Consider the following 14,615-nt stretch of genomic DNA (forward strand, 5'->3'; position numbering starts at 1 on the left):
GTCGTCGGAATGACAGAGTTGTCATCTAGAAAAGTTAGAAGAACTTTCTGTGAAAATAAATGCAATGGCAAAAACAGATGAGGAATTCCACTGTTAAATTAGAGGAGAAAGCGGACAGGTGGACGGAGGAGGGACTGATGACGTGGTACAAGAAGAAATGAAAGCTGACTTATAACTGGTCCAGTACTAGCGTCAAAGTTTGACAGAGCTTTGGATGACCAGCGATTAAATAAGGTCAAAAATCATTGAGGGGGGGAGGGGGAGAGTACTGAGTTTTCGCCTCCATAGGCAACTGATCAGAGTGTCCAACTGCCATGCGGAGGTCCCACGTTTGATGCGCAGAGCTGCCAGGGATGTTTCCTTGGTGAGCGGTCTAGAACAGGGATGCCCAGCCTCGTGATGCAAACTGAAGAGCTACATAAATGATAAGTAGCGACTGCAAGATCTGGGAAGCTGGCCGCAAACCATGACAGCAGTGTGCTGACCCTACGCTCAGCCATACCGATTCTGAAAGGCGCCATTGGCAGAGGCTAACACGGCGCCCAGCAGGTACTGAATGATCCTACAGAGCCAACAGAGGCAGCTTCAGAATAGCTAACCAGTGAAATTGTCAACCGATGGACTATTCATCCTATTTTGTGTGGTCTGTGAGACTAGAGATACACTATCAAATTTTTGTTAAAGTACGATGCACGTAAACCTAAAGGTAATAATTGTGAAATTATTGCAGAGTCAGCTCAACAAGTAATACATCCAAATTTCTGACAAGTGTAATAAACAGTATAATGGAGAACACAATTACGGATCTGTTAGATGTCGATCGATTAGGCTTTAGGAAAGGTAAAGACACCAGAAAGTCTCAACTAATTTTTAACTCAACGCAGTGCATTATACGGGACAGAATATGTCCAATAAATATGGAAGGAACTCAGATTCGCGATGATGCTGTTTTCTGCGCAAAGTGACGTCGGTGGATTATTGTAAGGCAATATACACTCAGTTACATCATAGAGTGACAGCTGTCTTTGAATGCTAAAAAATGCAAGATAATGCCCATAACAAATCCCACAATATCCGACTGCGAGATTAGTGGTAAATTTCAGTCGCCCATCACACAGTTACAGTATCGTTGATGTCATTCAGACTGTGTAGAATGGGACGTAACAACAGTTCGGAAGGCGATCTAAAGCGAAAGGTTTTAAGCGAATTCTAGGAAAGATAAGTGTATTCGTAAAACATGTCTCCACAGAGTGTCTTGGAATAAGTGTCAGTGACATTGCTGAAGGCGAACCATCCAGCGCATAGGGACATTAAAGACAGAAATCCCGCGGAGTTATTCGAGAATATAAACAGACAGCACCAGGTGTCATACACCCCATTTCTATCATTCCCATAACTACCCACAGTTACAACATTAAATTTCGCAACCATGTTTCACCGTCACCCGTAAAGCCGAGGTTTACATTCGATACGCTAACCAAGGAAAACTTATTTTGGCGATAAATTCGTTATGTTATGCTAGTTTAGGGAGACAGATATATATGAAGATGATCACATGGACTGAAATGAGACATAAAATAAAACAGAAGATTCCTACTAACGACTTTTACAATTTCTGCAATTCACAAGTTCGTAGCGTTTTTGTATTTCGGTTGCTACGGGTTTATTTATCGACTGTCTTTCTTTATTCCTAGTTCATTGTTGAATTTTGAGTTTACATGTTTTCATGTGGACGCTAGCAATTGGCGTGCCAAGTCGAGAAATCGGAACATTTCCAACACATTCTTTTGTTTGAGGTCAGTAAAGAGGTGACAGCAGCGGAGGCAACCAGAATCATTTGCGCCGTGTATGGGAGTAATGCCACTGGACAGAGCATGGCTTAGAAACGGTTCTCTCGTTTTAAGGAGGATCGCTCTAACATTAGTAACTCTCCAAGTTCAGGAGGATCTTCTGTGTTTGATGAAAATCGTTTAAAAGCGTTAATCCAAAATGATACACGTCAGTGTACTCGAGAACTGGCAAATATGATGAACTGTGATAGTTCCACTATCGTGTGACTTTTTTGCATGTAATGGAGAAGGTTCAAAATTCGGCTGTACGGGCATCGGATGCTCTAAGCCAAAATCACCGAAATCACTGCGCGGTCATATGCCATCTCCGTTTTCTCGTCATCAATTGGCTAGGGAAAGACATCGACCATTCCTATCCTGTATCGTTAGTGGTGACGAGAAATGGTGCCTTTATGGAAGCGAGAGGAAAAGAGCCAAAACAAAGGAGCAATTCCCCGTACAAAGACCTGCACCCATCCGCAAAAGGTAATGTTACTCATCTGGAGGAACAGCGACGGTGTGGTGTATATTACGAATTGCTTCCCCAGGATTTAATCGTCACTGTTGACATTTATTTTCAACAACTGAAACGTCTTGCAAACGCAGTCCAAGAAAACGACCAGGAAGACTGCGTGAAATGACGCTATTTCAAGATAATGACCGCCCTCATTCAACTTGACAAGTGTTGGGTTGGGAAGTCATTCAGTACCCACCTTATTCACCTGATCTTGCGCCCTCAGATTTTCATCTTTTCGACTCTATATCGAACAGCCTTCAAGGAACTTCCTTTCTGGATGAAAATGCGATCCAACATGGCTGAACGAGTTCTTCACCTGAAAACCCCGTGATTTCCTCAGTCGCGGAATCGAAAAGTTACCCCAGCGTTTCCAACTGTTTTAAATAGTGAAGGAGAATGTTTTATTGATAACTAAAGCCTTGGTACGTCTATCTGTCCTGTTTATTAAACCTATGGATAAACGCCACGAAGTTATGCACCAAACCAATAGTTTCAGATAGTCCTTTCAATGTCTATGGGGAGGTCCTTTAAATATAACCGGTGCATCACCTAGGTCGAAGGATAAAACTAACAGTTCATCGATAGTGATGTCAAGAGTTGTTTCATACGTTGGTTGAAATGAGAACGCGAACTCTCTCTGTTTCGAAAGGACTGATGCTTAAGGACTATGAAGAAAATCAGTCTAATCTAAAAGCCGTAAATTCAACTAAATACCTAGGTATTACAATACGAACAGCTTAAACTGTAAGGTTCAAATGGTTCAAATGGCTCTGAGCACTATGGGACTTAACATCTGATGTCATCAGTCCCTTAGAACTACTTAAACCTAACTAACCTAAGGACATCACACACATCCACGTCCGAGGCAGGATTCGAACCTGCGACCGTAGCGGTCGCGCGCTTCCAGACTGAAGCGCCTAGAACCGCTCGGCCACAACGGCCGGCAAATTTCAAGGAACACATAGAAAATGTTGTGGGAAAGGCTAACCAAAGACTGCGTTTAATTTGCAGGACACTTAGAAAAGGTAACAGACCTACTATGGAGACTGCCTACACTAAGCTTGTCCGTCCTCTTTTAGAATACTGCTGCGCGGTGTGGGATCCTTACCAGATAGGAGTGACGGAGTACATCGAAAAAGTTCAAAGAAAGGCAGCACGTTTTGTTTTATCGCGAAATATGGGAGAGAGTGTCACAGAAATGATACAGGATTTGGGCTGGAAATCGTTAAAAGAAAGGCGTTTTCCGTTGCGACGGAATCTTCTCACGAAATTCTAATCACCAACTTTCTCCTGCGAATGCGAAAATATTTTGTTGACACCGACATACATACGGAAGAACGATCACCACGATAAAATAAGGGAAATCAGAGCTCGTACGGAAAGGTATAGGTGTTCATTCTTTCCGCGCGCTAAACGAGATTGGAATAATAGAGAATTGTTAAGATGGTTCGATGAACCCTCTGCCAGGCACTTAAATGTGATTTGTAGAGTATCCATGTAGATGTAGATGTAGAAAAATCTAAAGCAGGATGACCCGACTTGAACTACAATTTTCTTCTTCGTGTTACGACCTCGCTCTATAAAACGTATGAGCAAGTATCTCGATCCTAGTTTTCCACTTAAATGGCACGATATCACTTGACTGTGATACTATTATACTTTAGTAAATCGTTGCATTTAGTATTTATGCTGTAACGCCGAAACGCATATTTTTCATCAGCTTTTTATAAATTTAGTAACTGTTTTTGACTGTCTTAAACTGCTTGGCTGGCGTCCTAGTGTCAATGTACCTTCTTACATCTACTACATATATCCTCCGCAAGCTACTTTACGGTGGGGTGTGGATGATACTTTGTGTACCACTCTCACTTCACCCGTTTCCTTTCCAGTGGTGAAAGGCTGGTGGCGAGAACGATTGTTGCTGAGCCTCTGTGTATGCTCGATTCTATCTAGTTCTACGTTCGTGACCTTTCCTCGAGATATAAGTAGGAAGGAGCCGCAAGGCTCGTTATCAGTGTGACCCTGAAACCTGGCCAAAGCTTGAGTGCGACGCGTGGCGCCGAGTTGCAACAGCTTACATAATCGACGCACTGACAGACTCTCTATGGCCCATGCCCAATGTAGTGTACGGCACAGATCAATGTCACGGTCGTCAGTGCTCCACAGTGTTCATCATAATGAGCACCCAGAGGGGGCTCCAAAGGACAGGACAGTGTGACATTCATGTCGCGTCTCCAGCCGGAACATAACGTCACCTTGACGCAATAGTTCGGCGACCCACTTGGCCGCCATCATCAGGTGAGTTAGCCTTCGCACTAATTCACCAGAACTGAAATCAGGCCGCAGCGGTGGCTCCTTTATACGCCACCTGTAGCTCCATCGTGCGTGTGCAAGCATAACTGGCCTCTAGCGTAAAGCATGACAGCGCACCGGTGCTGAAAACTCGCGAAACGAGAAATAGGTATGAAACAGTGTTGACACATTTTGAGCCGGCCGGAGTGGCCGTGCGGTTCTAGGCGCTACAGTCTGGAACCGCGTGACCGCTACGGTCGCAGGTTCGAATCCTGCCTCGGGCATGGATGTGTGTGATGTCCTTAGGTTAGTTAGGTTCAAGTAGTTCTAAGTTCTAGTGGACTGATGACCACAGCAGTTAAGTCTCATAGTGCTCAGAGCCATTTGAACCATTTTGACACATTTTGATGACCGAAACAGGCACGGTTATTTTTTAATGTCAAACAAAACAGGGCTCCAGCTCTTACTTAACGGATACCCCTTATCTCTGCTTATAATATTGTCAGATTTCAATAGCTTCTTTCGCTAGACAGTCCCAATAAAGCAGCGCTGAGCAAGCACTTGTGTCTCATAGTACAACATTTCATGTCCTTCAGTAAGACAATATTCCGCTACCGTAGATTTTTCTGAAATAAACCCGTGTGGAAATGATGATCCAAGCATCGATCATGCACCGTACGAATCGTTTATCCAATTTAGGCTTCCCCGCAATGGCAGGGAATTTTCTAGACACTGGGCTTCCTCCAGCCCAAATCAGCCTTCACTGAGCCAGAAGCGCTCTAGTCTTAGCTGGCGGAGAGAATACACTTTTAATATCAAATCCCTCCAAAATGCTTCCTATTTTTGAAGATGTGCTTCTCGCGAAAGGTAGGAACGCCACCGGTTTCCTTGGCGTTCCTACTTCTCGCGGGAAGCGTATCTTCAAAATTTCAATATCAATCGAACTGATGTGAAAGGACTTGATTTACACATTATACATACATGATTTTGTATGTTTGAGTGTCGTCGGGGGGTGGGGGGTGGGGGTTGCGGGAGGGAGTTAGGTTGCAAGACGGCCGTTTTCATGATACTAAATAGCACAGTGACATAATTAAAAAATTTATTGAAATTGGTCTTTTTTTACATCACATGTTAGAAGTGAAACACAAGCTTAACGACAAAGTGTACCATGGCACACATGCTGCTTGCGTTTACATAAACATTCATCGGTAGAATATAAGGTTTGTTCGGAATATATAGTCTTAGATTAGATTAAGAATTTTCTTTGCTACCAGTGCTATGTTTTGTGGTACTGGGAATTGACTAAAGACTTTTTAGCTCATTATTAGTTAACAATGAGTAATGAAATTAGTTTTCTCGCCTAGTATTGTAACGGTGAGCATTGCTGTCACCTCATTACAACGATGTCTCCTCCACCTGCCTCCCAATCATATAAGTTTTGTTGTTATTAAGCTATAAAACAAACAACGAAGCGTGTTTCCGCACTGAAAAGTCTTTCTGCCGTGTCATCACTTGTGGGGCTTTCCGCAGCTCTACTACCGCAGCGGCGAATACTACAGATCAGGAGGCCCCGTCTTCCTCTTCATTAGCGGGGAGTCTGAAGCCAGCGACACGTGGCTGGCTGGAGGCTACATGTTCGACCTGGCTGTGCAGCACGGTGCCTACATGTACGAACTGGAACACCGCTTCTACGGCTCCAGCAGGCCCACGCCGTGAGTACACTACATTCCAATTGTGCAGCAGTTCGCAACTTGAAGTCAGAATAACATCTAGCCTAGTCGCCAGAACTAGAAGTGCTGCACAGAATATAAAGGGCTACCAAAAAGTTTCCATTCGAAAGCTGTATAGTTCAGAATCGGTATTCTCACCAGGCAAAATGGCCGTGAGCACTTAGGCAAACATCCCACCGACGGACCAGGTTGAAGTTACCCGTGTAGTAGAACATCGTCTCCCCTTGGATGAAGAAGTAAGTATCTTCCTGGTACACATCGTCGTCCGAAACGAATGGTCAACCCTTAGAATCCTTTTTTAAGGGACCGAAGGCGTGAAAATCGCCTGGGTAGAGATCAGGACTACAGGGTGATTCTTCAAAAAGTTTGAAAATCCCGAAAGCGACGTAGATGACGCCGGGACATGTAATTTAATATAATACTCACGGGACGGCAAATGTCGGGAAATAACCTAAAAGCGGACGAAAGATGTTGAATCAGATGACGTATCTCGCCGTACGTGCAACGGTGGAACCTGTCGGTCTGTCGCACCTGAGCATCCTACCGAAAGTCAAGTATTCTTGCCAGTGTGGCTCCAGTCCTACAAGCGCAAATTTAGCGCTTGGGATTTAGGGTTCGAGTTTTGCGTCTGGCAAGCATTCATTATTTCCTTGCGTTGTGTTAGACAATTGTATGTTTACACCGATGTAAGATATATTACTTTGTTTACCGGTCTCGCGGTCTCCACTCCTTAACTGTAAAGTACAGTACAAGAAACACCTACCACATTGCACCACAAGTAAATAAGTATAAGCTTCCGAAGTGCATCTCTAACAGTAAATCACTTACGTGTTCTACACTAAATAAAGGATGAAACCAAAAAAAGAAGAGACAAAGGGGGAGAAACACAAAATTGAAGCAGATTTTGCTTGGTTACAGTGAGGACAATAATTTTGTAACTTCTCCATTTACAACAGATCACATTTACAAAAGGTGTTCGAAAACTGAGTAGCATAGCAGAGCCATGTGTAGCACTTCCCTTTACCTGAAAGGGTAGAATCGACTAGCCCAGTTGCTGCACGTGCACCGAGGTATGTCATCTGGTGACGTCACATGTTCAAAATTCATGATCCACTTTTGGAGTATTTCTCGGCATTTGCCGCCCCATATTAAATTACCGTCTCAGCGACATCTACATCGCTTCAAAATGTAAAGGACAGGTGATCGGATGTCTCGCTCTTGAGTTGGCGTAACTTCTGCGCTACAAATTTGCGATATTGGGACTTGCGTTATGACGAAGCAGCAACAGCCCTTTAACTTTAATCAGTGTTAAGTTCCTGTGGGACCAAATTGCTGAGGTAATCGGTCCCTAGGCTTTCACACTACTTAACCTAGCTTAAACTAACTTACGCTAAAGACAAAACACACACCCGTGCTTGAGGGAGGAGTCGTACTTTCTTTCGCCGGGGGGGGGGGGGGGGGGGGGGACCGCGTCAACCGTGGCAAGGTGGCCCTAGACCACGCCGCTTCCACCCGCGGCCAACACACCTTGTCGCGCATCGTTCCACATTGGTGGTTTCCGACAGACATACGGCCACATACACAATCTCCATTCTCCGATGGACGTCTGCGGTGTTTGTCTTTCGGCGGCCAAGAAATGAAAAACAGCATGTTGGTCCTGTAAGGACGCCTTCGGCAATAACGTCGCCATAGTTCACGATTCCGACCGATTCCGCGTCTACAGTACGCAATTCGGAAAGACGAAAATGCCACACTAATACATTTCCTTAATGTTGCTGCTTATATACCCGCATCGGAGTCTCGCCTTTTTTGCATATACGAAGCAGCGACGCTCTGAAACGGGAAATGGCCTAGTAGATAGTGTCGGAACTACCATGCGGCTTTTCGCGGATGATGCTGTAGTATACAGAGAAGTTGCAGCATTAGAAAATTGTAGCGAAATGCAGGAAGATCTGCAGCGGATAGGCACTTGGTGCAGGGAGTGGCAACTGACCCTTAACATAGACAAATGTAATGTATTGCGAATACATAGAAAGAAGGACCCTTTATTGTATGATTATATGATAGCGGAACAAACACTGGTAGCAGTTACTTCTGTGTAAAATATCTGGGAGTATGCGTGCGGAACGATTTGAAGTGGAATGATCATATAAAATTAATTGTTGGTAAGGCGGGTACCAGGTTGAGATTCATTGGGAGAGTCCTTAGAAAATGTAGTCCATCAACAAAGGAGGTGGCTTACAAAACACTCGTTCGACCTATACTTGAGTATTGCTCATCAGTGTGGGATCCGTACCAGATCGGATTGACGCAGGAGATAGAGAAGATCCAAAGAAGAGCGGCGCGTTTCGTCACAGGGTTATTTGGTAACCGTGATAGCGTTACGGAGATGTTTAACAAACTCAAGTGGCAGACTCTGCAAGAGAGGCGCTCTGCATCGCGGTGTAGCTTGCTCGCCAGGTTTGGAGAGGGTGCGTTTCCGGAAGAGGTATCGAATATATTGCTTCCCCCTACTTATACCTCCCGAGGAGATCACGAATGTAAAATTAGAGAGATTCGAGCGCGCACGGAGGCTTTCAGACAGTCGTTCTTCCCGCGAACCGTACGCGAGTGGAACAGGAAAGGGAGGTAATGACAGTGGCACGTAAAGTGCCCTCCGCCACACACCGTTGGGTGGCTTGCGGAGTATAAATGTAGATGTAGATGTAGATGAACTTGGCCCCTTATGATATGAATACCCCTGTAACGGGACGAAATCTGTGTCAGTATGTTGTTGGCCCTTCTTTAGCACTCCTGTGCACTCACGCTGCCTCCACCCCCCCCCCCCCCCCCGCCCCCCCCCCCGCCCCCCTCAGCTCCGGAGACGGAGTGTGTGTGTGTGTGTAAGGTGTGAAATTTCAGGGTGTCGCAGGAGAAATGGTCACTATTCATTGATATGACAGAAACGCTCATTTGAAGCAAAATCTTCGCACTAAATGTACCCTATTCCGAATGGTTTCCGAGATAGTAGAGCACGGTCAAAAATGTTAATGCTTTTATAGACCGCCTGGGTCAGGAGCCCTAGTAGGAGATCTCTTCAGACAGAAATGATAGAATATGTTTAATAATTTTCCTGTTCATGCCGTTGTAATATGGGGTGGCATTGACTGGGATTCGCTTGCCATTGTTTTGGACGTCTTGTCCGAAAATTACTTTGAGGGTCTTACAAAGAATGTTAACGTAGGTAGGCAGATTTTTTGCTTAGCAAGAGTGACAGGATAAAAATTTCAGAGTATCTGAGCAGTCAGAATCAAATATTCGATGATGAGGACGAAGATGTGGAGAACAAATGGAAAAAATTCAAAGGCATCGTGCAGTATACCCTAGACGAATACGTTCCGGGCGCGGTCTTAAGGGACAGGGAAGACCCACCATGGTTTAATAGCCGTGTTAAAAAACTGCTACATAAACAAAGAGACCTTTATTTCAGATTTAAGAAAAATAAAAACCTAACTGACAAACAATGGCTGATCGAAGCGAAAATGAGAGTAAGAAGAGCAATGAGAGAAGCGTTCAGTGACTTTGAAAGTAAAACTTTGCCAACAGATCTGACAAACGGAGGCCATGGCGTTGGGATCACTGATCTACTTCAAACTTTGTACACCTTCAGTAGGCCATTAAAACAACATAATGTGCAAATAATAAGGTGCACTATTCGGGCAATTCCGATAAAATCGCAAGAGAAGTTTTACATACCTATGTAACTCACGCATCTTGTGCGTAGGTGTTGGACGTTAGAGTTTATGGTGGTCAGGTGGTTAACTTTCGAACTCATGCATCTTGTGCGTAGATGTTGGACGTTAGAGTTTATGGTGGTCAAGTGGTTAACATTCCAGCTTTCTAAGACGAACGTGGCTGAGGCGACGGTTTGACTCCCTCTTGAAACTTCATTTTTGTAGTACAAGAGCAAATTCTGTGATATTCAAAAAAAATTTCCACTACACTATTCATTCTTGCTGCATTAGCAAAGTCCCACCGGTACGCAGGTTAACGGCCAAATGAGGCCTGCCTCTGTGTCTGCAACTCGAAGCGTCGAAGTGCAAAGTAGTTCCGGATACCTTACCAGATTGAACGTATAAGTGATTTCGCAAATCACGATCGGCATACATTTTCAGGAAAACTCAATGTATTTCCTCACTTACTTGTCGATGGTTATTAATTTGTTTGTTCCAATAATTAAATTAGATTAAAAATAGTAAGTAGTCAAATAACATGAAATTCACTAAAACTTCATGCAAATACACGTGGTTTTTTAAATCATGTAACCTCTCAAATGCCATATATATTAAACAATATGACAAATGATGAAAAAATACAGATTAAAACTTAAGTATGAGAGCGAATCGAACTGTCGCCTCATACACGTTCGTCTTACGACGCTCGAACGCTAACCACTTTGTTTTTGTTGTTGTTGATCTCATTTTGTTCGTTGCATTTGTTCGGGGCGGACGTTCCAACACATCCGTTCAGTTTCGTCGTTGCCCCACTCTCTGTTTTTTTTTTTTTTTATTACATCAGAGAACAGCTAACCTTCTGACCGAACACGCTGAGCTACCGCGCCGGCACATTTGACCACCATGAACTGTGACAGCGAGCATCTACGCACATCCGTTACGTAACAGACACGTAAAACTTCTCTTGCGGTTTTTTAGGAATTGCCCAAGTAGTGCACCTCGCTACTTTCACACGAAGTTGTTTTAATGGTCCATTAACGGTGTACAAAGTTTGAAGTAAATCCGTGATACCAGCATCGTGGCCTCCTCTTGTGAGTAAAATCGCCAAGAGGTTTTGAACGTATGTAAAATGACCAAGTGAGTTAAAATCAACTATTCATTCACTCAGTGACCATACTGGCATCGAAACGGAAGATAACAGAGAGAAGGCCCAAATACTGAATTTGGTCTTCCGAAATTATTTCACGGGGGAAGATCGTAACACGGTCCCCGCCTTTCATTCGTCGTACGAACGTCGAAATAGTACATATTGAGATAAGCGATCGTGGAATAGAAAAAAAAACTACAATCGCTCAGTAGTGGAAGGGCGTCAGGACCAGTTGAGATACCTGTAATATTCTACAAAAATTATGCAAAAGAGCTTGTTCCCCTCCTGGCATTATTTATCGCAGATCGCTTGAGGAATGAAGGGTACCTAGCGACTGGAAGAAAGCGCAGATCATTTCCGTTTTTAAGAAGGGCTATATGACAGATGCACAAAATTATAGACATATATCGTTGAAAAAATGGTTCAAATGGCTCTAAGCACTATGGGTATTAACATCTGAGGTCATCAGTCCCCTAGACTTGGAACTACTTAAACCTAACTAACCTAAGGCATCCCTTACATCCATGCCAGAGGCAGGATTCGAACCTGCGACCGTAGCAGCAGCGCGGTTCCGGACTGAAGCGCCTAGAACCGCTCGGCCGCAGCGACCGGCCATATATCGTTGACATCAATCTGTTACAGAATTATGAAAAACGTTCTATGCTCAAAAATAATGACTTTTTGGAGAATGAAAATTTCCTCTATAAAAATGAACATGGGTCCGGAAACAGTGAACATGCGAAACTCAGCTCGCTCTGGTCCTCCATGAGCTTCATAGCGCCGTAGACAACGGCGGTCAGGTCGATCCCGTGAACCTTGACTTCAGGAAGGTATTTGACACCACCTCGCAACGCTATTTAGTGAAAAAATACAAGCTTATTGAGTATCGGAGCAGATCTTCAACTGGATTCAAGACTTCCTTGCAGGTAGAACTCAACACGTCGCTCTTAACGTAACAAAATCGACAGATTTATAGGTAATTTCCGGAGTATCCGAAGGAAGTATGATAGGACCGTTACTGTTTACAATACATATAAATGATTTAGTAGAAAGCATCGGATGCTCTTTAAGACTGTTCACAGATGATGCGGTTGTCTGTAACGAAGCAGCAATGCTAGCAGACAGTAACGATTTGCAGAATGACCTCCAGATAATTGATGAATGATGCAGGCTCCGGCAGTTGATCCTGAACGTAGATAAATGCATTATTTTGCGCATACATAGGAAGAGAAATCCGCTACTGTGCTGCTACACTGTTGATGACAAACCGCTGGAAACAGTATCTACCGTAAAATACCTAGGAATAACTGTCCAGACCGACTTCAAGTGCAATGAGCACATAAAACAAATAGTGGGAAAACGGATGCCAGACTCAGATTCATAGGAAGAATCTTAAAGAAATGTAACTCATCACAGTGGCTTCGACTGATTCTTGAGTATTGTACATCTGTCTGGAATCCCTGCCAGATAGGACTGATAGAAAAGCTGGAGAGATCCAAGGAAGATCGGCGCGTTTCGTGACGGGGTCGTTTAGACGGCGCGAGACAGTGACGGATATTCTCGACAAACACCGTTACCAGTCGTTACAAGAGAGGCGTTGTGCGTCACAAGGAGATTCACTATTGAAATTTCGAGAGAGTGCTTTCATAAAAGAGTCGCACGACATATTACTTCCCCCCCACGCATGTCTCGTCTAATGACCACGAGGAGAAAATTCGAGAATTTGGAGCCAATACAAAGGCTTACCGACAGTCATTCTCCCCACGCGCTATTCGCGAATGGAACAGGATTGGAGGGCTCAGTGGTATAAAAGTACCCTCCGCCACACACCATTAGGTGTCTTTGTGGAGTAAGATTTAATGTAATCTGTTTTTGGGCTACAGGAGCACATTTACGTCTGTCATCCGCCCAACTCCTTTGACGTTTTATTCTAGCCCAAGCTACCTCGTTGCTTTCAGCCCCTTTGTTCTGGATGCCTTCCTGCCATTAAAGCAGCCCGATGAACGCGCCGTTGTCCACGGTGTGTTGTAAGCGAATTAGTGCGAGGGCATGAGAGTTTATCAGAACCAAGTATTAATTAGCAGTGTTTGGACACGCGCTGGCTAAAACGCTATACAGCTATACTAATAAAAAACATGCAGATCGTTGCATGTTTACGGCTTTTGTGATGCTACTGCTCCTGCTGCTATCGAAGAATGCCGTCGGCGCTTCCCGACACGTCGAACTGCTTACCACAGTGTTTACCGAATTCTTCAGCACACTGTGTGAAACAGGTATTCTTTCAAGTGACCATTTTTCTATCGAACATGTAGTTCAACAACCTATGCAATAAGAGTAAAGCATTGTTGAATTATGCATCGTAGTACTGCTAGTCAGCGTAAGGTGACATTCTGCACATATCAGTGTCCGGTTAACTCGTGTGTGGCGAACATTACATGCCGAAAACTGGTACCGGTTTCACACACAGCGTGTTCTCATCTTCACATTGGCGACAACTGGAATTTTGTCACTGATTAAATGACAATCGTCATTTTCTTCCGTTAATACTATTAACTCGCATAGCCACGTTTACACGGAATGGAATCAGCAGCACACATCGACGGTCGCAGTAAAACCCACACGGTACAGTGAAAACCATTTTCCAGTTTCGTTTTTCGGTCAATGTTTGGAGTGGCATGATCGGTAACATGTTGATAACTCCAGTCAGTTTAGAAGATCGGATGACAGAATTGAATTACTTAATTTTTTGGAAAATTCGTTTGTTGAACATCTTGAGGACGTTCCCTTTGCCACGTGGATGCATGACGGACCAGCTACGTATTTTACCAGACGTGTGAGGGAACATCTCAACCGCACTTACCTCAATCTCTGATTGGTCATGTTAGTACAATTAATTGGCCAGCAAGATCGCTAGACCTTACGCCATTATATTTTTGTTTATGGGGTTGGATGAAGAATGAGGAGTACAAAATAAAGTTGAATACATGCGATGAACTGAATGGTCGCATTGTGGACGCTGCTGCCGTCATTAGGGAGCGTACAGAGGCGCTCAGGCAAGCAACACAACACGTTCTCCAAAGAGTGTACAAATGCAGTGATCTTGACTACGGGATATTCGGACATTTAACATGAACTGCACAACAACTGTAACGTGACGTGTACGATAATACTTTGTGAATAATGTGTTAAAATACATATTTTTAAATCAGTTGTTTGTAAAACGCATGTTGTAATATTTGCCAACTGTTGTACATGCGTATATGACAAGCCTGACTATGTGTTGAATAACACAGGAAATAAATACCTACGTACATTAACTATGTTCTATCTCGGAAACCATTCGGAATAGGGAATATGTCGACATTAGTTTTTTGCTTCTTCCTGCCA

At 43.9% G+C, this 14,615-nt stretch overlaps 1 protein-coding gene across 1 annotated transcript in view; it reads left to right on the top strand.

Moving 5' to 3' along the window:
- The window catches only part of LOC124613030 (putative serine protease K12H4.7), an 85,345-nt gene that overhangs the window by 9,118 nt on the left and 61,612 nt on the right, over positions 1-14,615 (top strand). Inside the window, exon 3 of the mRNA XM_047141598.1 lies at positions 6,169-6,350. Within this exon, the coding sequence (XP_046997554.1) occupies positions 6,169-6,350 (182 nt within the window). The remainder of the gene's footprint in view (positions 1-6,168; positions 6,351-14,615) is intronic.

This window comes from Schistocerca americana, chromosome 4, assembly GCF_021461395.2.
Source record: "Schistocerca americana isolate TAMUIC-IGC-003095 chromosome 4, iqSchAmer2.1, whole genome shotgun sequence".
Lineage (NCBI taxonomy): Eukaryota > Metazoa > Arthropoda > Insecta > Orthoptera > Acrididae > Schistocerca > Schistocerca americana.